This window comes from Centrocercus urophasianus, unplaced genomic scaffold (assembly GCF_019232065.1).
Source record: "Centrocercus urophasianus isolate 14NV4802_14NV808 unplaced genomic scaffold, USGS_Curo_1.0 seq_33, whole genome shotgun sequence".
NCBI lineage: Eukaryota > Metazoa > Chordata > Aves > Galliformes > Phasianidae > Centrocercus > Centrocercus urophasianus.
This window is the reverse complement of record NW_024884900.1, coordinates 4,264,297-4,284,823: the sequence shown is the minus strand read 5'-3', so window position 1 is coordinate 4,284,823 and position 20,527 is coordinate 4,264,297. Positions and strand designations below refer to the sequence as shown.

Below are 20,527 nucleotides of genomic sequence, written 5' to 3'. Positions count from 1 at the left end.
TGTTATTCCCTTCTTTTCTCCTGCAAAGAAAGCAGCACAACAGTGGTGCGTGAGGGAGGGTCAACTGAGAGCTGCTCTTTACCAATCCTTACCTACTCCTAAAACAAGCAGTCCAAACCTTGTAACTAAAAGCAATGTAGATCACATCCTACCTGACAGGAAAGAAGTCACAAAATTAAGAGACCAGTGACAAATAAACACTGTTTAAGCATTAGTAATTAATTCTCCCTATATGGGTGTTCATTAGCTGCAGGGCAGCACACAGTCTCTCCTACTGTCTGACCACGTGGCACTGCCAGATAGAGCCAAACGTGGAGGGAAGAGGACATGAGGTAACTGGGATACTTCTGGAGCAGCAAAAACAGGCCCATATGTTATTTATCCCTTGCCATTTATGCAAAACCAGGGGAAGGAACATGGTTTGAAACTTTTTCCACCTAGATTTCCCATCACAAGGCAACCTCTGCCCCTACAAGTCACCCAGGGCCGGGCCTAGGACATCCAGGGGCAGCAGAAGAGGCCGATGTCTGATCTCTGCAATCCTCGGAGCTGGTGAGAGCAGTTCAGGCTGGTGAAGAGTATTAACACCTGATGTGCACTGTAGACCAGGCCCTTCACAGGTAAAAGCAAAATTCCCACAAACCCTCACACTGTAAGCTTTCACCAACCTGTGCCTGCACTTTGGCAAGGCCCCCTGTGCAGACTACCAAAAAAAAATTATAATAATAATAATAACAATCACACCATACTGAAATGAGCAAGCAGGAGCAAAAGCCAAGCACTACCTCATTGCGGGTGACTGCTTTCTGGTTAAAAGTATTCCTCTCAGAGCAAAAACTGCCAAGAAAACACAGAGCTACATCATGTATTGCTAGAGGTAGGTAAGCCCTCGGGACACGGGGGGCTGCTGTTCATGTGCCCTTCAGCTCCCCTGGACTATTGCATCATGCAGCCCAGTGCTGCATGCTCAAAAGGCACCGTGTCTGCCTGCTCAGCACTACCTGCCAACACACCTTTCCCCCTCTATACTCTCTTCTCCAACAAAACAGGCTTTGCATCACCTCCCCAGCTCATAGCTCAGGCAAGCTGCAAAGCAAGGAGCATAGCTTACAAGGCTGCTCTGCCACACACTGGCTAAAGCCCAGAAAGCAGCAGCATTGCAAGAAGGCTGCGCCTCGTCAGGAAGTACAGCAGTTCATTTCTTCTGCCTAAGACATCCTCCTCGCTGCCTTCTGAAGCAGCAAGAAGTTTGGGCTGACTCTGCTTTGCACAAGGGTGAAGAGGAGCAAGAAGCCAGGGCAAGCTGGAGGCAACTTCTAGGCCTTAGTTTATAAAGGAAGACTGGTTGCAACTGGAAAGGCCAGTTTATTAGAGAAACCTCACATTGCAGAGAATTCACAACACATTGGAAAGGGGCCAGGCCTGCTGAGGGGGCCAGTCTTCTGCAGCCACACAGATCTACATTGCCCAGGTCCAACCCCAGCAGGTGCCACAAAGGGAAGGGTTAATTGTAGCACAGCTTATGTTTACAAGCAGCCTGAGACAGCCAGTACTAAAGTTCAAAAAAGAGCCTCCTCGTTAGACAATGGTTAAAAGTGAAATGTTTAAAATGTTTAAAAGCTCCATTCTCCTGGCTGCAGCATGAGGGGGGGAGGTAAAGATCTACAACACACACAGTTCTCTGTGGGTCTCAGCACTCAATCTGCTCTACCAGTGCAGGCCGGAGGGGGGGGTCTTCTCATCTTTGTTGCTTTCCAGAGAAAAGGGTGGGATTCGGACATCAAAGTGGGAGCCATCAGGCCTCTCAAATCGAAAAGTACCCCTGCAAAATAATGGTAGAGATCTCGCTGAGGCCAGGGAGAGACACAGCTAGGAATCATCACTAGGCGCTAAGAAACATCTCTTCCATATCCTGCTGAGGGACTGGGGCTGGTTCAGCATCTGTTTGCCAGGATGACTCATTTATTGGAAGACTCCTGGGCAGTTTACATCACATCTCTAATACACATTTCCTGAATAAAGATGTCATGATTGGAGCCTCCTGGAGGTAAATGCACTCCAAGCATCTGCAGCAGTGTTTATCTCACACCCACCCCAGAGGAGATGGAACCATCCGAACTATTTTTACAAAATGATTGCAAGTAAACTCTGATTTGCATTTCTTGGCAGAAGCTCCAGGAGTTGTCTGTGTTAATATGAAATCCCATTACAGAAGCAATTGCAAATTTTGTCTACTTTGCCCTTCAGAAAGGGTGTGGAGGAACTGAATCTACCTGTTCTTGAACACAAAAAGAATTTGCCACGGCCCTGTTATTCTCACTGCCCTGAACTTCAGAACCTTTGCCTTCTTTTCAGGATGCATGACAGAGGGGAAAATAAACAACACTACGACTATTTTTATTCCTCAGGGCATACATTCAGGCAATTAAATTGCATAATGTCAAACTAGGGTATAGCCTATAGGTAAAGAGCTGCTCTTGAGCTTTTCCCAACTCAAAGGCATTTTCAGAACAGCTTAACATCTGAAACAGATTTACTCAAAAAGCACAAGCCAGAGACCTGTCACACAGCAGGCAAGAGGTGGCTGCACATTTATTGTCCAGAGACAACACTAGATGTGCTAACCTAGTTGAAATGCAAAACAAAAGGAAACTGCTTTAACCATGCAATAGAGCAGAATAACTCAGGCTAAGTGCTTCCCCACCTGCCCTTACAGAAGAGAGAACCTGGATGCCAGTTAAATCGAAGGTCTTAGCTGGCCTAAACTGGGAGTAACCCCACGTGCCAATTGTGTGTGAACACAAAAGTGCACTGCAGGAGCAGAATCCAAGCCCAGTGAAAGAGCAGCCCCCCCCAAAGAGGGAGCACCACCACACAGCACCTCTGCTGCCCAGAGAACACCAGCACGGAGCCTCGTGCCAAGGACTGAAAGGGAAACTGAGTAAAGCAGTACTGCTTCATGTCTTTTCAAATCCAGTTCAGCAAAGATCAGAGAAGGAGGATAATTAGCCTAGAGCCTTCTTAGTGCAGGAAATCAGCAGATCTTCTTACCCCTAACTGGGATTACCACTATGAAGAAGCTTACACCAAGACCCACTTTAACTACCAAATCCCATCCAGTTCACTTCAAGCCACAACTTCAGACTGCAAACTGCGTCCCAGTCGAGCGCTGTGGGATCCTATATCTAAACCACTACTGCAGTAATAAGTGTTTCTTACCACATGTGACCACTGGAAGCCTGCAGGGAGACGTGACTGCTGTACTGAAATGCTGGCTGTTCTTTGGATAACACTGGCTCCTGAGAAAACAAGAGACCACTCTACATCAGCAAAGCATCTTATGATTCCTCCACAGACAGGTGTCAACAGGAAATTTACACACCAAGAAGAAAACCAGAGATGCACACACAACCTTCAGAAATGTTATTTGGCACCAGTTCCTCTTTTCTGTTTCTTAACACCTCGGCATCTCTCCCAACTCCATGGAAAACAAAACACCCAGAGAGTAACACCAGTCTCATGTATTAGTCCAATTTTCCCAGTGTCAGTAATTTAGGAACATTCTTTGTGAAGTTCCAGTTCACAAGCATCACATAAAAAGCTTCTGTTTTGGGGTTTTTTTCCTTCCATTCCTGTTTTCTATTCTACTTCTATTGCCCACTAAGCAATTCACTGGCAAATCAATCCAGCTGCACAATACCTACCCTTCCAACAACACCACGGCCTCGGACTGTTTCCAGGGTGCCAGATAAGCTGAATATCCTCCAGTGCCTTTCTCGGAGCTGTACCACTTCACTGTCAAGGTTCTCCAAGCGAATACAGTAACGCCACTGGACAGAAGAAAAACTGTCAGCAAGAACCAGAATCAGCTGCAAATAATTGATAACCCATAGCCAGTACTGGGAAACAGCTGCCAGGCAAGGGCTACGTCTCCCTCAGAGTTTATCACACAGCAATGATGCCACAGCAAATAAACTCCTTCCCTTTAGCTGCTCCGCAAAACAAAAGGCACTTACCCAGTAGACATGGGAATTCTGGGCTTCCTGTCAAGAGAAACAAAAGACTTTAGCAGCTGCCCTTCAATGCTCAGTGCCAAAACCTCTTCAGCTGTCAGCACAGCACAAGCACAGGAGCTCTCTCTCCATGCCAGCGTGATGCAGACAACTCACGTGAGCACAGACAGCTGCTCTCCAAAGCAGTCCATCAGTTGCTGCCTGGCACTGGCTCTGCTCTAAACACAGTCATGAGGTGGGAGATTTGCAGATCTCATGACTACAGAGGAGAGTGGATCTCCTTGTTAATTACACACACTTCACAGATCCACAAACACCCATTTCCTTGCCTTCAGGCACCTGTTTTTCTGACAGGTCAGGGCAAAAATCAGCTGGAGCCCACGGAAGCTGCAATTTCAAACCAGAACATTCACCCATCACAGCACAGCTGTACTCCTCCAGACTCAGAAACCAAACTGCTGCTGTAATTCCTGGCTTAGAAGCCCATTACAGCCTTATTGTCTCGAATGGTCCACGTCAAGATGCTACACTATGAAGAGTGAATGGTTGTGTATTAAATCCAGAGGGTTCTAAACTCCATTTGAGATAGGATTCAGAGGTCAACACCCACAGCACCTCACTGCTGGGCAGGATAACAGGCTCGTGGCACCAAAGATGTCTACTGGAGTAATATTACACACATATCTGGTACAGTAAAGGACAAATTTATAAGCATTCCTAAATATCTTCCTGTCAGTGTTTAGCAGGAAAGTCCAGGGTATTTCCCACCCAACAAATAACAAGAGAAATCCAAGCACAGGACTTATTCCCCAAGGAGTTATGACAAAGCAGTTTCGTGCTCATACATAAGCTGGACAATGAAATTGCAAATGGGTTCAAAAAGTGATTTCTCCAGTAAGCAAAAAATACTTTCAGTCAGTAAACAGGCCTTAGAACAAAAAAAAACCCCAAAACATACAAGTTAAACAGATCACAGAACAGCAAGATGTAACACAGACCTACCCTCATGCCCATATAGAAAGGGATGACTGTGACTCGAATGTTCTCTGTGGTTTCCCGGTGCACATCAGAGAGCTCTAACCAGGGGTGGTTCTTTTCCTGCCATGCACAAAGTGTATCCCGTGCTACAAAAGGTGGAACTGCAAGCAGGGAAGGAGTACTTAAGTATACTGTAACAACACAGTCACAAAAATAACTTAAAAGAAGCTTTAGTGTAACAAAAATCCACAGCAGACCGTAAGTTTTATACTGTGTCCAAGATGATGGATGGATTTCAGATATGGTACAGCACCATGAGGCCAAAAATTACCTTTTGTTTGGTCATACATGAGAAATCTCTCAAAGAGCTCATGCTGGATGGGCACTTGATCAGTGGAGCTGTAGGGAAGGATATCTTCATGGCTTACATAGTCTAAACCTGAAAAAGAAACCCCCAAAGCCATGGAACATCTCCAGCAGAGAGCTGCTCAGAAGTCCCCTGACAGTGAAACAGATTACACTTGCAAGAAGAAAAGGATTTTGGCAGGAGAAACCAATGCCAAAACTATAATTGCAAGCACGATGGGAGGAAATTGGCTGCCAATAACCTTGGCTGTGAGATTTCTCCACAGGGTGAATTCCAGATAGGGGCTGCAAAGTGGCTGTACAGCCACAAAAGGCGTTTGGACAGGAAACACATAGGACAAAAAGAGAGCTAGTGGTCCTGGGAGTAAAGCATGAATGAATAAAGAATGGCCTGTATGCAACAGAGCATGCATATGGCATCTGTGTGTCAGCAGCTCTGAGCAGCCATGCCTTTATCACAGTCTGACAAACTTCTATCTATGCAAAAGGGCTCCACGTATTTTAGTCATTCTGTGGTTTCTAACAGGGCCCCACACCACAAGCAGTTCTACTACAGCAATGTCCTACATGCAGTGCTGCTGCACTGGCAGCAGCTGGCTCTCTGTGACTTTTCTTGAGCTCATTCCATGAGTAATCACATCTCCACAGCAGTCAGAAGTGCATTTCACTAACCTGGTATGGCATAGAGGGCTCTGCTGTCATCGTGATTTGCCAGGAACGTCACCGCTTCTGTCTGCGACCTCTGGGACTGAGAAAAGGAAGGTTTGTGTCTTTCAGTGCAGATTTTTGGGGGCCAGTTTCCAGTGACATTTCAGTTTACTATTGCTCTTCCTACAGTGCTTTACAATTGTTTCATTTGACCGATTCACTTCCTAATATTTCTAGACTAATTCTTCCCTCAATTCAAAAACATTCTTGGTGCTGCAACTCACATTCACAATTGCCTACACATAACAAAATAGAAACACCAAAAGGATGAGGAAATAAGGTTAGAAAGGGGAAAAACAATCCAGAAAACCAGCACACGACATTCCAGGACACTTTCTTCAGGGCAGTTATGACTTGATGAACAGTAACTACATAGATTTATAGCCACTGGGAGAAAAGCATTCACACTGGAGAAGATACCTTAATTTCAATACCAGGATGATATTGGTTACTTACAATGTGTGGACAGTCCCGAGCATCTATTAGCACCTGATAGTAAGTATGTGTTTTGCCCTTGACCTCTTTGGAACCATGGCCTGCTACATTCTCGCTCCTAAACAGAAAAGCAGAACGCTGAGCTCCAGTGTGTGCTCACCAACCCCTGCTTCATCTGCTGCTCACAAGGGGAAGGAGTTCACTTCAGGATGGCAGCAAACTGCTGTCACCAGGACAGAGCACATTCATAACAATAACTTCTTAAAATACATTTCACAGTCATTCAATTCCATTTTCAATTTCTCACTCTCACACACACACACGCTCTCTTCCTTCGTCCTTCCATCATCCTGCCTCTAATTAACAGAAAATTACTGCAGTATCTTGTTTGAGCACATCTATTCCAGTTTACCCTCACATAAAACAGAACCATACTAATGTTCTCCTTAAAAAACCTCATTGCTTCAAGCATGAAACTTGCTAATAAGTGTCAATATAACTGCATAAACTAGAAAGAATTCTTACTTTTCTGTGACAGGAGAAGCAACATCTCGATCGTAGAGCCTAGCTTGCCAGGGAAACAGAACTATTCCTCGATAGCCAAACACACTGTGAAGAAATAGCTGGAAGGAACAAACAGTTGCATTTGAATACACAGCAAACTTCACTCTTAGATACAACAAAAAGCACAAACCCACAAGGCCTCTTTTGGAAAGTATCAAAAGAAAAAAATATCTGTTAACTAAAGTAGAATTTGTTACATGGGAATACAGGACAATCACTACAGCAGAAACACAGAGGGAACATAATGTGAAACGAGTACAAGTTTGTCATGCCTCTATCCCATAAAACAAATGGTTGAACCAGTAATAAAGTAGTGGAACAAAAGAAGTGCAGAAAGGAGAGAGGGATGGAAGACTGCTCAGAAACACAGAAACATGTGAGAGTCGTATGTGCAGAAATGAGAAGGTTAGCTATTCCTCAGATTCAGCAGTTCTCCCTTTTGCTGCTAAAGGGAGAAAACAAATTAAAACTGGAGAGCAAATACCACCGTATGAACAGACGTGGCATGTTGCAGATTCTTATCAACTTGCTACTGTCAGATGACTGACAAACTGCCAACACAGCAGACACAAGAAACACCAAACTGTGACACTTCTGGCCTTCCACTGCTATGCCACAGCCTTCTGATGTGAAGCTCTTTCCCATGCTCTGCTCCCCAGGACAGCTCACCTGACCCGTCTCGTATTTGCCATGCTGCTTTGGTGCCTCAAACACTCCCACTGTCTCCAGCACTTTGCCCTCCAGACGGTTCCTATGAGCGGACAGAGGTTTTGCTGGCTGTGCAGGGCAGCACATGGGCCATGCTGGGCAGCGTGCCCAGAGCTGGGAGCACTATGCATAGCACCAGAGCCCCCTCCCTGTACCTCACACGTTCCCATGAGCACCTACTGCCCTCTGCCCCAGTGCCCCCCCTCCTCAGACCTCCCTCCCTTTTCCAGTCACCCCCAGTCTCCCAGTAATCCCTCTCCAAGCACTCCAACATCCTCCACCTGCCCCTGGGGTCCCTGACTCACCTGAATGCCCCTCCCTTAAACCCAAGCACAACCCAAACAACCCCACGCATCCCAAAAACATCTGATGCAACCCAAAACCCCTTCCAATACCCCATCACCCACCCTAATACCCCCTCATTCACCCCCGACACTCCTCAAACGCACCAAAAAAACCTGACCCACCAACACCCCCTCACAAATCCAACCACAAAAATCCCCAAAATTCAACCACATCGACACCCCTCCACCCGCCCCAACAACTCCTCAACCACTCGAACACCCCCAGACCCACCTGAACACTCCCAGACCCCCCCCACGCACACCAAAAGCACCTCACATGCCCCAATAACCTCCGACCCACCCGAACCCCGCCGTCACGCCCGCCCCTCACAGGCCTCACCGCGACGACAGGTGCCTCCGCGGCAGCAGCGAGAGGGCCGCGACGCTCCCCCCGCTCAGAGCTCGCGGCACGCGGGTCGGGAGCGGCTCCCACAGCGGTTCCCACAGCGGCAGCCCGCGGGCACGGCACCGACCCAGCGCCGCCGCCAAGTACCGCCGTGCCGCGCCGCCCGACATCCCGCCGCCGGCCCACACTACAGCGCGGGCCCACTTCCGGTCCTCCGCTTCCCGGAAGTGTCTCCCTCCCACTTCCTCCCCCGGCGGCGCTCTAGTCCGCCGGCACGTCGGAGCTCTATGGTGTTTCGCGTTGCCTAGGCGACTAGCCGGGCAAGATGGCGTCGGCGATTCGGGCCGGAGCGCGGCTCAGGCGGGCGGTGGAAAGCGAGGAGCTGTCCGGGCTTCCCGCCGCGCTGCGAGACGAGCTGCGGGAGGCCGTGGCTTCCAAAGGCTCCGTGGTGCCCTTCAGTTTGCTGCGGAGGCTGCACAGCGGGCTGCGGGAGGCAGGTAGGCCGCGCGAGGCCTGTTGGGCCGCACCTCGCCGCACCGCGCGTCGCCGTTAACCGCCCCTTTCTGCCCTCCGCAGGATCCCCGCTGTTCCTCTACGAGCTCCTGAGAGACAGCGACATCGCCCTGCCCGAAGTGCCGGTGCAGCCGCGGGTAGGTGAGGGCTGGGGAAGGGCTGGGAGCTGCCACCACCTCCCGAGGCCCTCACTGTGATTGCGGCTTTCCCGCAGAACCCCGAGCTGGTGGCCAGGCTGGAGCAGATAAAGGCCAAGCTGGCCAATGAGGAGTACCGGCGGATGACCCGCAACGTCACCAGGCAGGTGAGGGGCCTGGAGGGAGAATTCCCACCTAGGGATGTCCAACCCCCGCTAGCATGTCCAATTGCAGGGGAGGTTCAGGATGAATATCAGGAAAACATTCTTTACCAAAGAGTGTTGGGGCACTGGAACAAGTTCCCTAGGGCAGCAGACATGGAACTGAGCTGCTGGAGTTCAAGAAGCAGCTGGACAGCTCTCTCTGTTGGATTTGATGGTCATTATGGATCCCTTCCCAACTCAGGATGTTCTGTGATTCTGTGAACACTGTACCTTCAGTGCTCCCGAGGCAAAACTGGGGGGAAGTTGGAAGAAAATCCATCTCTATCTTAGGGGCAAAATAATAAAGTAGCCAGGCTGCCAGGTTGATGTTACACATCAGTTCATCTTCAAGCTGATGCTCACATGAAGAGCAGAAGCTGATGCTCTCAATCTCTTGTTTGAGTCTGGCTTTCTAAGTTCAGGATGCTCCCATGTGTATGTGGGCATTGCCTGCTATCACATCACAATTCAAGGCAAGACCCTCTAAGGTCTGTTAAATGCAAATCTCCATCTGAGAACATGCTCAAACCCCAAGAAATGCTTTGATTAGAAATTTCCCTTCTCGCTGTCAATGAATCAGACCACAAGCATAAATCCAGAAAAATGTGGGCCCTGTGGAATTGCTGCTCCCCTGCAGCCCATCCAACAGCTGCCAAGGCCCAGCAGAAGCTGTCCAGAGCTCTCAGCAGGTCTTAGAAACTGGACAGGGTTTTGCTATTGCTTTTATTCTGCAAATAATGTTAAAATACAGTGGAACACAAGTTGTTTTAATCCCTTCTTTTAGGATATGAACCATGGGACATTAGCTGAATTCGGGAGGCAAGGTGAGTGGCTGTTTGTCTTGCTGACACCTGATGGTACGTAGCAGAGCAGTTGGGCAGAGGAGCCATCACATCACTCGTGGTTGGCCTCAGCCAGCCCTTTCCTCTCTGAGCAACAGCACCTCCCTGAAATGCTCAAAGTATTCCTCCAGTAAAGGAGCGGCCAGTCTGTAGTTCTGAAAAGTATTTCTAGAGGTGTAAAACGTGAATTTCCAAGCATTCCTGTAGCCCAGCTGAGGCAGTCGCAGGCAGATTCAGCCAGCAGGATTACAGCTTGCCCCTCACCAATCCTTCCTCTCTCCCGTTTCTCTGCAGTTCGCTCTGTTAAAGCTGTAGTCATCACCATATTCAACTTCTTTGTCACCGTGGTGGCTGCGTTTGCCTGCACATACCTGGGCAGCCAGTATCTCTTTGTGGAGACAGCGGCGGTGAGTGGCCACGGCCTCAGAACCAGCTCAGAACCTGTTGGCAGGAGCAGCAGATGCTGCCCAGCACCAGGCAGCAGCTCAACCACACACACACACACACACACACACACGGTCACTTTTCTTTCTTTTTGTACCCACAGCGTGTCCTGTCAGCAGTGATTGTGGCCTCGGTGGTTGGCTTGGCTGAACTGTATGTGATGGTGCGCACGATTGAAGGAGACCTTGGGAAACTATAACCACACACATCCCCTGCAATTGAGGCTCCTGCTGGAGGCTTTTGCCCACTACACGAGTCATTTGTTTGGGGCATCTTATCTCTGGACTGTCCTCTAGTGGATGTTACCACCCCGGCACACAGGAGGTTACAAGCTGTTGCTGTCTCAGTTACTCTGTAAAGTTTCTGTCATTTTATTATAGAATTAAGTAACAGTGTATGTTTTCAACCTCCTTCCTGCCATGCAACACGCTAACCTGGCCTCTAAAAGACATCACAGCCAGCCATAAATCTTCCCTCTCCCTCTGCATCACATCCTGCTGTCTCCTGTGCAAACCAGGGCTCTTTCTTAGCCTCTCCTTCCTGCTCCCACCTGGTCCCCTGCCCATTTTAGGGAGAGCAGTACTCACTCATTGTCAGCTTGACAGTACGTGATGATGGTTGCCTTCCACACAGATCTGTCCAGCATGACAACGCCTGGTGTGACCACGTTGGAGTTGGCACCTGACTCCCAGCACAGCTCATACCAAACCCATTTTCTCTGGCTGAGGAAGGAAGGCAGCTCCAAAAGGAGCCTGGGGTGCCGTGGAGCAGAGAGCGGAACTCGCTGAGTGCCCCCATGGCCGTGCAGAGGGGAGGGGGCTCTGCTGGGCCTCGGGGATCCAGACACCTGCTGGGTGGGCACTGTGCCACAGCTGGACACGGTGATTAATGCTCTGATGGCAGCTAAGCCCTTCAGTGAACACGCTTTAATATCTGATACGGGGAAATCTGCCGGCACCTGCAAACGTGCCTGAGGATTAGGGGCGGCCACGCCACAATCATCCGCGGATCCTGCCTCAGATTAAGGTATTTTTTTCCAAAAGATTAGTTGGTATTAGGGGGGCTGATTGGGAGCTGGCCCCGTCACGGCTGCACCAGCATTTAGGATATTGGATGGCATCGTAGGGACCGCTGGGCCCAGCAGTAATTCCACACCCTAATGAACTCAGGGCATTAAGCCCCAGCGCACCCCGCTTACGGCTCGCCCAGATTGGTGATGGCTGCACTGTAGATAAGGTCAGAGATAGAGCCCAGCGAGGTGGGGAGGCCCCATGCAGGGCTGTGGGCTCTCGATGGTGGCAGCGTGGGGACCGGGATGGTGCTTTCGGGGGTGACCACGGGCGGATCCTGTTCCCCTGGTGGTGGTGACAGTGGTGGCTCCGGTTTGGCGCTGCGGATCCTGCGAGCACGGCGGTTCTGGAACCAAACCTGGGTCAGGGAATGGGGGGAACCATGAGACTATGGGAACAATTCAACGGGGCGGGAATACAGGATGGGGACCTCGGGAAGGATGGAGGGAGGTTGGGGGGTCTTGGGGGTCCCAGCTCTGCTCACCTGGATCTTGGCCTCAGGCAGCTGCGTGAGCTCAGCAAGGCGTTCTCGGGTGGCGATGTCCGGGTAGGGCACAGCGGCGAAAGCCCTCTCCAGTTCTGACAGCTGCCCCCGGCTGAACGTGGTCCGCCGCCTCTTCCTTGGTCCCCCCGGGCAGGGGAAGGGCCCCGGAGCTCGGTTCTCCGTCCCCGCCGCAGGACCGCCCGCCCCGTCGGGGAAGCGGAGCAGCGGCTGTGGGGCGCGGGAGGTGCCTGGGGCAGCGCTCATCTTGCCCGGCTCCCCCGGCCCCGCTCCCAGCCCGGCTTTTATCCTCTCCCGGTGGGCTGGGACCGCCCCGAGCGGGCGGTGCTCATCGATTCCCCCCTCCCTGCCTTTCCCCCCCGGCGGTTCCCTGGGGCCGGTCCCGGTTGGTGCCCTCCGACGGCAGCATCCCAGGGGCATCGTCAGTGCCCTCAGTGTCACATAATCCCAGCAGTTCCCTGTACCGACAGCTCCAGGAGCTGCTTTCCCAGCACCAGTAACTCCAATTTACCCAGGTACTGGGCAACCCGACGGTTCCCAAAGCCTTTCCCCCATCGGATCCATAGGGACCCCAGCCATGAAGGAGGCTCGGAGATCCAGTGTCACTAAGTTGGGAAATGCAGTTGATGCTGAGACCTTCTACATCCCTCCTGAGGTGAAGTGACCCCATGCAGCACCCGTCGCCTGCCCCCCAGCCTCACCCCCCCCCCATGCTGCCCTCCTGCAGGGCTGGCACCAGTCAATGTTTAACAGGAGCCGTGGTACCGGTTGTGTGGGGCAGACAGAGCTGGCTGCTGGTGGATCCCACCGGGGCCAAACAGGCACTGCTGCCGCCCTGAGCGAGGGGTGCTGAGGGAGAATGGAGGCAGAGGAGGAGCGGGGCTGGGGGCCCCAAGCAGGAACACGGCCCAAAATGCTCCCACGGAGCCAACTGCAACTGTAAGTCTGGGGGAAATGGAAGGGGCTGAGCCCGGGGCCTGAGCAGCCACCACTGATAAAGCCACTGCAAAAAGGCCAGGGAAGAAAGGACAGGGGGGTCCATGCACGGGGACATGGTAGGACATCACTCCCTACCATCTGCTGGGGCACAGTGGGGCAGGAGGAACATGCATGTTCAGGTCCCTCTTCCAGGGGTGCCTCCTCCACCCCACTGCCCCTTGTTCCCCCCAGGAGCACCGGCGAGGAGCAGGAGGGCAGAGAAACACGCCTGAGAGTGGTGCTGAGGTCAGTGTCACCTGTTTCCCAGGCCGGTATCACAGTGGGATCCCCGAGGATCCCCACGCAGTGTCACCTCTGTGTTTCCCCCCCAATCAGAGTCCGACCACTAACCTGCACAGAGACGCGTCGGGGTGACCGGCACGCGGTGCACAGCCTGGGCAACGGCACCGTCCATGTAAGTGCCACCTCCCCGCGGTGGGGCCAGGGGTTGTGACCCCCTCCTGAGCCACCGCCGTCCCCGTGCCCAGGTGAGTGCAGCCAGGCACGATGCCACCTTCACCTTCAGTGCCGTTTTTGATGCGGGTGCCTCACAGGAGGCCGTCTTTGAGGGCAGCGGCATGCAGCAGCTGGTGGAGCTGGCAGTGGAAGGGTGAGCCCCCATATGCCCCCCACCCTAAAGACGGCACCAGGATGTCTGCATTGCCCGGACAGTGCCGAGAGGTGGCATCCCTCTGCCATGGTCTGGGGCCGTGTCTGAGGCTCAGCATCTCCCCCAGCTTCTCCTGCACTGTTTTCGCCTACGGACAGACAGGCTCGGGGAAAACCTACACCCTGATGGGCCCTCTGGGACAGGTACCACGCTGGCACCCAGTAATAGGACAGGTGCTGATGTGGTGTGATCCGTTGACCTCGTGGCATCTCCTCAGAGTGATGCCCCAGGGCTGCTGGGGCTGATGCAGCGGTCCTTCTCCTGCCTCCTGGAGCACAGCCGTGGCACCGGCCTGGCGCTCAGTGCCTCCTACCTGGAGATCTACAACGAGCAGGTGAGCACCCACCCAGCCCCACTGCCAGCCCCACTGCCAACCCCACTGACATCTCCTGACTCCTCTGCCACTCCCAAGGTCAGGGATCTGCTGAGTGCAGGGCCGCCACGCTCCCTACCCCTGCGCTGGAGCAAAACTCGTGGTTTCTACGTAGAAAACCAGCTCAGCGTGGAGTTTGAGAGCCTGGAGGCTGTCATCGAGCTGCTCCTGCAAGGTGCTGGGCTGTGGGGCTGGGGTATGCATGGGGGGTACTCGCCAGGTCCCCCTGCAGCTTTCTGTTCCAGCAGGTTCCCAAAGGCGACGGACCTCTGCGCACGCCCTCAATGGGCATTCGAGCCGCAGCCACGCCATCCTGACCATCCACATCCACAGCCGAGCAGTGAGCCCTTCCTCTGCTGTGGGGACATGGGGAGGGATGGGGGATTGGGGTCTGGGGGGGGGTCCTCCAGCCCCAAGGATGCTTTGATGGTGCTGGGCAGAGCGGCACAGACCACATCCCAAACTCAGGGGTTTACACAACGAGGGAGGGATGGGTGGGATGCAGGACAGCAGCATCATCCACAGTGTGCTTCCCCAGCCTGGCACCAGCAAGCAGGGCACGCTGTGCTTTGTGGATCTGGCCGGCAGTGAGCGAGTGAAGGACACCGGCTCCAGCGGGGAGCTCTCCGTGGAGGCCAACAACATCAACCGCAGCCTCCTGGCCCTGGGTAAGAGCTGAGGGACCCTGTGGGCTGCAGAACCCAACTGCCACCCCACTGCATGCTCTGCAGTTCATTCTTCCTGTAGGACACTGCATCTCCCTGCTGGCTAAGCCCCGAGGAAAGCGGATGCACATCCCCTACCGGGACAGCAAGCTCACCCGGCTGCTGGCCCGCTCACTGGGCGGCTCAGGGGTCACACTGATGGTATGAGAGGAGGTACATGGAGCCAGGGAGGCCCACAGAGGGGAAGACTGAATGGGGACAGGGTGGCTCAACTCGTTGGCAGGTCGCCTGCATCTCCCCATCCTCGCGCTGCCTCTCAGAGACGCTGAACACTCTGCACTACGCCAGCAGAGCCCGCAGGGTCACCACCAGACCCACGGCCAACAGGGTACGGATGTGGGAAGGGGGGGGATGTTCAGCCCCCACCGTGGAACCCCCACCCTGATCCATCTCCTGGTGCTCCCAGGTGCCTCGGGAGAAGCTGCTGCAAACCTTAGAGGAAGAGATTCGGGCACTGCAGCTGGAGAATCTCTCCCTGCGGCAGCAGCTCAGCCTGCCCAGGAGCAGGGAGGTGCCAGAGCCTGGTTGGGTGGGCAGGTACAGCCCTGGGGGGCTGAACTGCCCCCCCCTTGAAGGGCAGCTCCCAGCGGAGGGAGCTCCAGCCTGGCCCAGCCTCTATGGCCTGCTGCGGGACTTTGTGGTGGAAAATGAGCAGCTCAGGTATGGGGGTCCTTCGGGACACACGGGACCCAAGAGCAGAGGGTCTCCAGCAGCCGGTGTGTCAGTGCCTCTCCCAGGGCTGCGGGGTTCAGAGAGGCTTCTGCTGCCCTGCTCTTTTCCCTTTGCTCCCCAGGCAGCCCCAGCTGCTCCCAGGCCCCAGCAGTGGTGACATGCCGACAATCCCATCCCACAGCCAGGCCCCACACCGGAGCATCCACATCCCACTCAGCCACCCCTCATGGCCCCGGCACCCCAACATGATGCCCACCTCTGCACATCGGCTGCCGGTGAGTCTCTGATGACCCCATGCATGACACATGGTGACACTGTACCAACACCCACTGCCCTCTGCCTCTTGCAGAAGCTGCCTCCTGCCTCCAGCTGCCCCCAGTGCTGCACCAATGCCACTGTGTCCCAGGTAGGACCAGTCCCACTACAGAGGGTGGCAGGGTGCGGGGGCTACCCGATGGCTCTGCTTGGCTCCCACATACTGCCTGTCCCCAACAAGGGAAGTGCCAGCCTCCCGCTGCCTGCCCAGGATGATGGCACCATGCCCAGCTGTTGGCCGCAGAAGGGAAAGCGGTGAGAGCTGAGAGCGAGGAAAAAAAAATCCCAGACTTGTGGGGAGGTTGGGATTTCACTCATGCATCCTCACAACAGGAGCCAGGGCAGGAGCTGGAGCTCACTGCGGCAGCACGCAGTGCCACGGGATAGCCAGGAGGCAGCAGGCACAGAGGGAAGGGTCGTCCCTTCAGCCCCACCGTGGCCAGGACCACCAGAGCCCAGAGGTGGGGTCAGGCTCTGTGGGGCTACAAGCCCGACTCCAGCACGCTGCAGACCTGACCCCAGTGCTCCTGCCTCGCAGCTGCCGGAGCCATCCCTGTGCTGCAGTGGGAAGAGGCCTTGGAGTGGCTGGAGGAGCTGATCTGAGCGCTGCACTCACCGTGATAGGGACACTTGGGGGACAACGGCGTGCTACAGCGACCGCACAACACACAGACCTCGCCCTGATGGACAGACAGGCGGACACGGCGCTGGTGGTTTATTTGGGTCTAGCTAGGTGCCGTGCTGCTGGTGGCCGTGGTGGGGCCTGTTCAGGTGCTCTCCTCATCGGGCTGCGGGCAGTCCAGCCAGTACTGCGCGATGGAGCGCGGGTAGCGGGGCTGCACCAGATCCACGCGCTTGGTGCGCAGGTTGACACGGTAATACTTGTCTGGGGGGGGGTAAGAAGGAGCTGTCAGACCTCGCTGCCAGCCCCGCGCTGTCCCAAATCATCCCCAGTGCCAGGGGGCAACTCTCCTCCAGACTCACCGCCTACAAAGAAGTAGACGCTCTGTAGGGTCTCACACTGCGATCCTGACAGCCAGTCTCTTTCGGTGTCGGTAGATTCGGAATCGTTGTTCAGCCAGCCCCAGAAACCCAAATTCAGAGTGCGATGGTTCCTGTACCTCTTGCGGTGGCGACGGGAATTCCTCCTGCGGGGCTGCCGGGATGACACGTAGATCCTGCCGGCCATGGCAGCATCCAGTCCGTTGGGAACCCCCCGCCAGTCCCTGCTGATGAGCCGTGGGCTGCTCGCCCCAACTGCCAGAAAGCATGAGTTAGAGAGCAGCAACACGTGGGCACCGGCATCTGGCCCATAGACATCCCGCAGTGCCTGCCCCGAGGCACAGGGATGCTCCAAAGGGTCCCTGGCGCAATGGGATCTGCACTGGGATCTTGCCCAAATGTAATGTCTCTATGAGTGGATGTGGTGGGGATGGGTTGGTGTTTGCACCCAGTGATCTTAGAGGTCTTTTCCAACCTTAATGAGTCCATGGTTGTACGAGGGGGCACGGCGGGGAGGGGTTGACCATTGGACTCGATGGCCCTGGAGGTCCATTCCGAAATTAAAGATTCTACCTATGATTCTGTGAATGGGTACAGTCGGGAGGGATGGGCGGTTGGACTCGATGTCCCAGCACTTACCCATCCTACTACCAAAGAGGGAAAAGAAAATGTCCTCCCAGCTGTCACGGTTCATGAAGGCGTAGTGGTTGAACACCGTGGAGGGAGAGGACTCGTCGCATTCGGCCTGCGTGGGCTGATGGGCGAAGTCATAGGACCAATAGTACTCACCTAGAGGAAGGATATGGGGTATCACTGTGGTACTCGGGGCTGAGCAGCAGCTGGGGGAGCAGCATCCTGCCCATGGCCTCCGTGGGGATCAGGAGGGCTGGCTGTGTTACCCTTGAAGAAGTAGACTCGCTCATTGCCGTGGTAGCTGTGTGCTGGGAGGGCAAAGGCAGCGTCGATGTCATTGGGGATACCCTCAAAGCCCTCGGAGATGTCACGTGGGTACCCGGGGTCCAGGGCTCCGTCATCAAAGCGCCAGTACCGGCTGCCCTGGGGAGGAGCAGGCGAGTTGGCAAGGTGACACCGGGTGTGGGTGTGCTGGGCATGGGGATATGGGGACATCCAGAGGTATGTGGATACATCTGTGCTGGGGATGACCATACGTAGGGACATCCAGAAGCCACCATGTATATGTGGAAAGTCCCAGGGCAGGGAAAGGGGAGGTGGATGCTGTGACCAGGAGAGCTCTGCCCACCTTGAAGAGATATGTCTTGCCCTGGCAGTTGATGCGTGTGAAGGCTGCGTCAATGGGGCCCTCAATGCCCCAGACATCACTGATGAGCTTGGGGTAGCCGGGCCGCACGCTGGACTTGTCCAACTCATAGAAGTATTTCCCTGGGAAGAGAGAAGAAGAGGGGGTGGGAGCTGAGTGACCAGCACCAGGTGGCAAGGGAAACATTAAGCTGCCAGAAAAAGGGCTGTGGGTACCTCGGAAAGCATAAAGGGAGCCATTCTTCAGGTCGGTGAAGGCATTGAAAGGTTTCCTGCTGCACAGTTCCTCAGGCTCATCCTCCAAGCTCGGGTTCCTGGTCCCATAAGATGTAGTGGTGGTGGTGGTCGTGGGGTGGAGCGTGGGCACCTCTGTCTCTACCGGTGTCTCCTCAGTGGCCGTGTTGATCTCCCGTGTTGGTAACGGGGACGTGCGTGGTTCTGTGGGGTGTTCTGTGGGTGCTAGTGTCCCTGTGGGCCCTACTGTGCCAGTGTCAACGGGGAGGTCGTAGTCGAGGTACTCATCCTCCGGCAAGGCGAAGACATCTCCTCGTGTCACTGTGGAGGGGACTGGTTGGTCGCAGAGCCCCAGGTGTCCCCATGCCAGCTATGGGTCCTCCCAGGGCACTGAGTGTGATGGGATGTGTCACGGGACTTTGCCCAACCTTCATTAGTCTATGAGCAGGCATAGTGGGGAAGGGTTGGTGGTTGGCCCTGTCCATCCTAGAGGTCCTTTCCAACCTTAATGAGTCTATGGGCTTTGAAGTAATGGCAAAGACATCTCCCTGGATCACTGCAGAGGGGACAGCTTGGTCACAGATCCCCAGGCGTCCCCACATTGGGTATGGATCTTCCCAAGGTATTGAGCTCTGCAGCACTCTAGTGCCAAACCCCAGTCTTGCCATTGCCCCATGGACACAGGACACTGTTGGGAACCCTGAACCACCGAGGCCGGTGGCAGGGGACAGGGATGGCAGCAGGGCTGGTACCTTTGGCTTTGCAGACAGTGGAGTAGTCAGTGCAGCAGCTCTGGTAGTAGTTGCAGAGGGTGTCACACTGGCACTTCTTCAAGGCATTGAAACCCTCATCACAGCGACCTTCACAGGAGTCTGCAAGAGCACAGAGGGAGCACAGTAGGGTGAAGGCAAACATGATGACATCCCCAACCTCTCCGTGGGCACCCGGGCGGCACTTCTCCCCACTCTGCCACGCAACGAGCTGCGTGACCCAGCAGCAAGGATTTACCCGAGATATCCATACCATCACCCCATCCCCATGGCAGTCAGCAGGGCAGGATTGGGGCTTACCTTCAGCAGCACGAGTTGAGGCAAGCAGGGCCAGCACCAGGACAGGCAGCAGCAGCCTCATGGTGGGCAGCCGGGAGCGCAGCCCTACTGTGACTGAGCAGGACGTGGAGCTGGGGCCCCAGCATCCACTGTTTGCTCAGCCTGCCCCAGAGAAAACAAACAGGGCAAGGTCAGTGCATGGGATGATGGGCAGCGCTCTCCCTCCTGCTCTCCTCCCTTCTCAGTCCACGTCGTGTTTGGGGAAAAGCTCTGTGCGTGTGCTTACATGTCGGAGGGCTTGGGGGATTGCTGCCTTGCAGGAAGCCTGGCAGCAAGAAGGGAGACCTGAAGGATGCAGACAGAATATGGGGCCGCTGCCCAAGGGGGTTGGGGTGAGCAGCCATAGGCAGAGTGAAGCGCTGTGCACTTTCGCTACACTAGGCAAACAAAAGCCCGTGTATTTTGCTCCTCTCGTTTCCTTTCTGACCAAGCTTTTCGGTTACTAATTAATGTCAACTCAGCTCTTTCGGCGGCTCCTGATAACTGCAGGATGGTTATTTAATCGGGGGCAAGGAGCAAATGTGCACGAGGTGACGGCGCTTCCACTCTGGCTGTTTCATACTGCTGGGGTGCTGCTGGGGCAGAGCTCCATTGGGGAATGTCCATCCTGGGGTGGCCACAGTGCCACTCCGAGTGACAAAATTTGGGGAGAGAAGACAGCCCTGTGGGCTTTCCCCAAGCCAGGCTGGGCACAGCCAGTTCCTGGATTGGCTGCTCCCTCCCTTGCTCGGAAGACCTCTGGTCTGGTGCCCAGTGAGGTATTCCCAGCTCTGGTTGAGCAACAGGATACGGGGCAGGGCTTTTCCTGCAGCCCCCTCACCCCACTCCTGCCCCCAGTTGGGGTTGGCACCATCCCTGGGCGCAAGCGAGTGTTGCACTGCCTTCATCCCATACCCACATGGCCAAGAGTGGGGGTAAACAGAGGGGCTGGGGACCCCCAGAGCAGCAGCAGAGGCTGGGCAGCACCAAAACCCCATTACCCATAGGCTCAGACCGAG

The 20,527-nt window shown here is 54.4% G+C and overlaps 5 protein-coding genes across 6 annotated transcripts; 2 read left to right on the top strand and 3 right to left on the bottom strand.

The window, feature by feature from the left end:
- Nucleotides 1–1,345: 1,345 nt before the first annotated feature.
- POLDIP2 (DNA polymerase delta interacting protein 2) lies at nt 1,346–8,632 on the bottom strand. Its single transcript, XM_042830016.1, has 11 exons — nt 8,457–8,632; nt 7,734–7,815; nt 7,026–7,123; nt 6,522–6,618; nt 6,030–6,105; nt 5,323–5,430; nt 5,016–5,152; nt 4,017–4,043; nt 3,705–3,830; nt 3,220–3,299; nt 1,346–1,822 (listed from the first exon to the last, which is right to left on the bottom strand). The coding sequence occupies exons 1-11, from the start codon at nt 8,630–8,632 to the stop codon at nt 1,708–1,710; spliced, it is 1,122 nt and encodes a 373-aa protein (XP_042685950.1). The 3' UTR covers nt 1,346–1,707.
- A 155-nt stretch (nt 8,633–8,787) lies between these two features.
- TMEM199 (transmembrane protein 199) lies at nt 8,788–10,996 on the top strand. The gene is made up of 6 exons (XM_042830271.1): nt 8,788–8,959; nt 9,039–9,112; nt 9,190–9,279; nt 10,100–10,139; nt 10,452–10,564; nt 10,705–10,996. Exons 1-6 carry the CDS (start codon nt 8,788–8,790, stop codon nt 10,798–10,800), a joined length of 585 nt encoding a protein of 194 aa, XP_042686205.1. The 3' UTR covers nt 10,801–10,996.
- Nucleotides 10,025–12,419, bottom strand: SEBOX (SEBOX homeobox). The gene is made up of 2 exons (XM_042830398.1): nt 12,156–12,419; nt 10,025–12,029 (listed from the first exon to the last, which is right to left on the bottom strand). The coding sequence occupies exons 1-2, from the start codon at nt 12,417–12,419 to the stop codon at nt 11,796–11,798; spliced, it is 498 nt and encodes a 165-aa protein (XP_042686332.1). The 3' UTR covers nt 10,025–11,795.
- KIF12 (kinesin family member 12) lies at nt 11,081–17,475 on the top strand. Of its 2 annotated transcripts, XM_042830268.1 has the most exons (19): nt 11,081–11,627; nt 12,689–12,828; nt 12,927–13,112; nt 13,344–13,397; nt 13,488–13,566; nt 13,640–13,761; nt 13,889–13,964; nt 14,039–14,155; nt 14,234–14,369; nt 14,443–14,534; nt 14,733–14,862; nt 14,942–15,060; nt 15,143–15,247; nt 15,326–15,579; nt 15,713–15,866; nt 15,941–15,997; nt 16,088–16,161; nt 16,240–16,367; nt 16,445–17,475. In XM_042830268.1, exons 3-19 carry the CDS (start codon nt 13,033–13,035, stop codon nt 16,507–16,509), a joined length of 1,842 nt encoding a protein of 613 aa, XP_042686202.1. In that variant the 5' UTR covers nt 11,081–11,627; nt 12,689–12,828; nt 12,927–13,032; the 3' UTR covers nt 16,510–17,475. The 2 variants fall into 2 exon arrangements, with proteins under 2 accessions (XP_042686202.1, XP_042686203.1); XM_042830269.1 differs by lacking the exon at nt 11,081–11,627 and having other exon boundaries at nt 12,818–13,112.
- Nucleotides 16,588–19,610, bottom strand: VTN (vitronectin). The gene is made up of 8 exons (XM_042830270.1): nt 19,491–19,610; nt 19,173–19,292; nt 18,403–18,741; nt 18,170–18,309; nt 17,808–17,964; nt 17,548–17,697; nt 16,891–17,163; nt 16,588–16,792 (listed from the first exon to the last, which is right to left on the bottom strand). The coding sequence occupies exons 1-8, from the start codon at nt 19,549–19,551 to the stop codon at nt 16,674–16,676; spliced, it is 1,359 nt and encodes a 452-aa protein (XP_042686204.1). The 5' UTR covers nt 19,552–19,610; the 3' UTR covers nt 16,588–16,673.
- Nucleotides 19,611–20,527: the final 917 nt, after the last annotated feature.

Excerpts from the sequence above, each read along its gene's own strand:
- POLDIP2 (XM_042830016.1), bottom strand. The coding sequence starts at position 8,632 with ATGTCGGGCGGCGCGGCACGGCGGTACTTGGCGGCGGCGCTGGGTCGG. Across the intron at positions 4,044-5,015 it reads CTTTCTATATGGGCATGAGG|GAAGCCCAGAATTCCCATGT; the intron begins GTAGGTCTGTGT and ends TTCTCTTGACAG. Across the intron at positions 1,823-3,219 it reads GCTTCCAGTGGTCACATGTG|GGGTACTTTTCGATTTGAGA; the intron begins GTAAGAAACACT and ends ATTATTTTGCAG.
- TMEM199 (XM_042830271.1), top strand. The coding sequence starts at position 8,788 with ATGGCGTCGGCGATTCGGGCCGGAGCGCGGCTCAGGCGGGCGGTGGAA. Across the intron at positions 8,960-9,038 it reads CAGCGGGCTGCGGGAGGCAG|GATCCCCGCTGTTCCTCTAC; the intron begins GTAGGCCGCGCG and ends TGCCCTCCGCAG. Across the intron at positions 9,280-10,099 it reads CCCGCAACGTCACCAGGCAG|GATATGAACCATGGGACATT; the intron begins GTGAGGGGCCTG and ends CCCTTCTTTTAG.
- SEBOX (XM_042830398.1), bottom strand. The coding sequence starts at position 12,419 with ATGAGCGCTGCCCCAGGCACCTCCCGCGCCCCACAGCCGCTGCTCCGC. Across the intron at positions 12,030-12,155 it reads TGCCTGAGGCCAAGATCCAG|GTTTGGTTCCAGAACCGCCG; the intron begins GTGAGCAGAGCT and ends TCCCTGACCCAG.
- KIF12 (XM_042830268.1), top strand. The coding sequence starts at position 13,033 with ATGGAGGCAGAGGAGGAGCGGGGCTGGGGGCCCCAAGCAGGAACACGG. Across the intron at positions 13,398-13,487 it reads CGCCTGAGAGTGGTGCTGAG|AGTCCGACCACTAACCTGCA; the intron begins GTCAGTGTCACC and ends CCCCCCAATCAG. Across the intron at positions 14,535-14,732 it reads TCCACATCCACAGCCGAGCA|CCTGGCACCAGCAAGCAGGG; the intron begins GTGAGCCCTTCC and ends GTGCTTCCCCAG.
- VTN (XM_042830270.1), bottom strand. The coding sequence starts at position 19,551 with ATGAGGCTGCTGCTGCCTGTCCTGGTGCTGGCCCTGCTTGCCTCAACT. Across the intron at positions 17,965-18,169 it reads GCAAGACATATCTCTTCAAG|GGCAGCCGGTACTGGCGCTT; the intron begins GTGGGCAGAGCT and ends GCTCCTCCCCAG. Across the intron at positions 16,793-16,890 it reads CGTCTACTTCTTTGTAGGCG|ACAAGTATTACCGTGTCAAC; the intron begins GTGAGTCTGGAG and ends ACCCCCCCCCAG.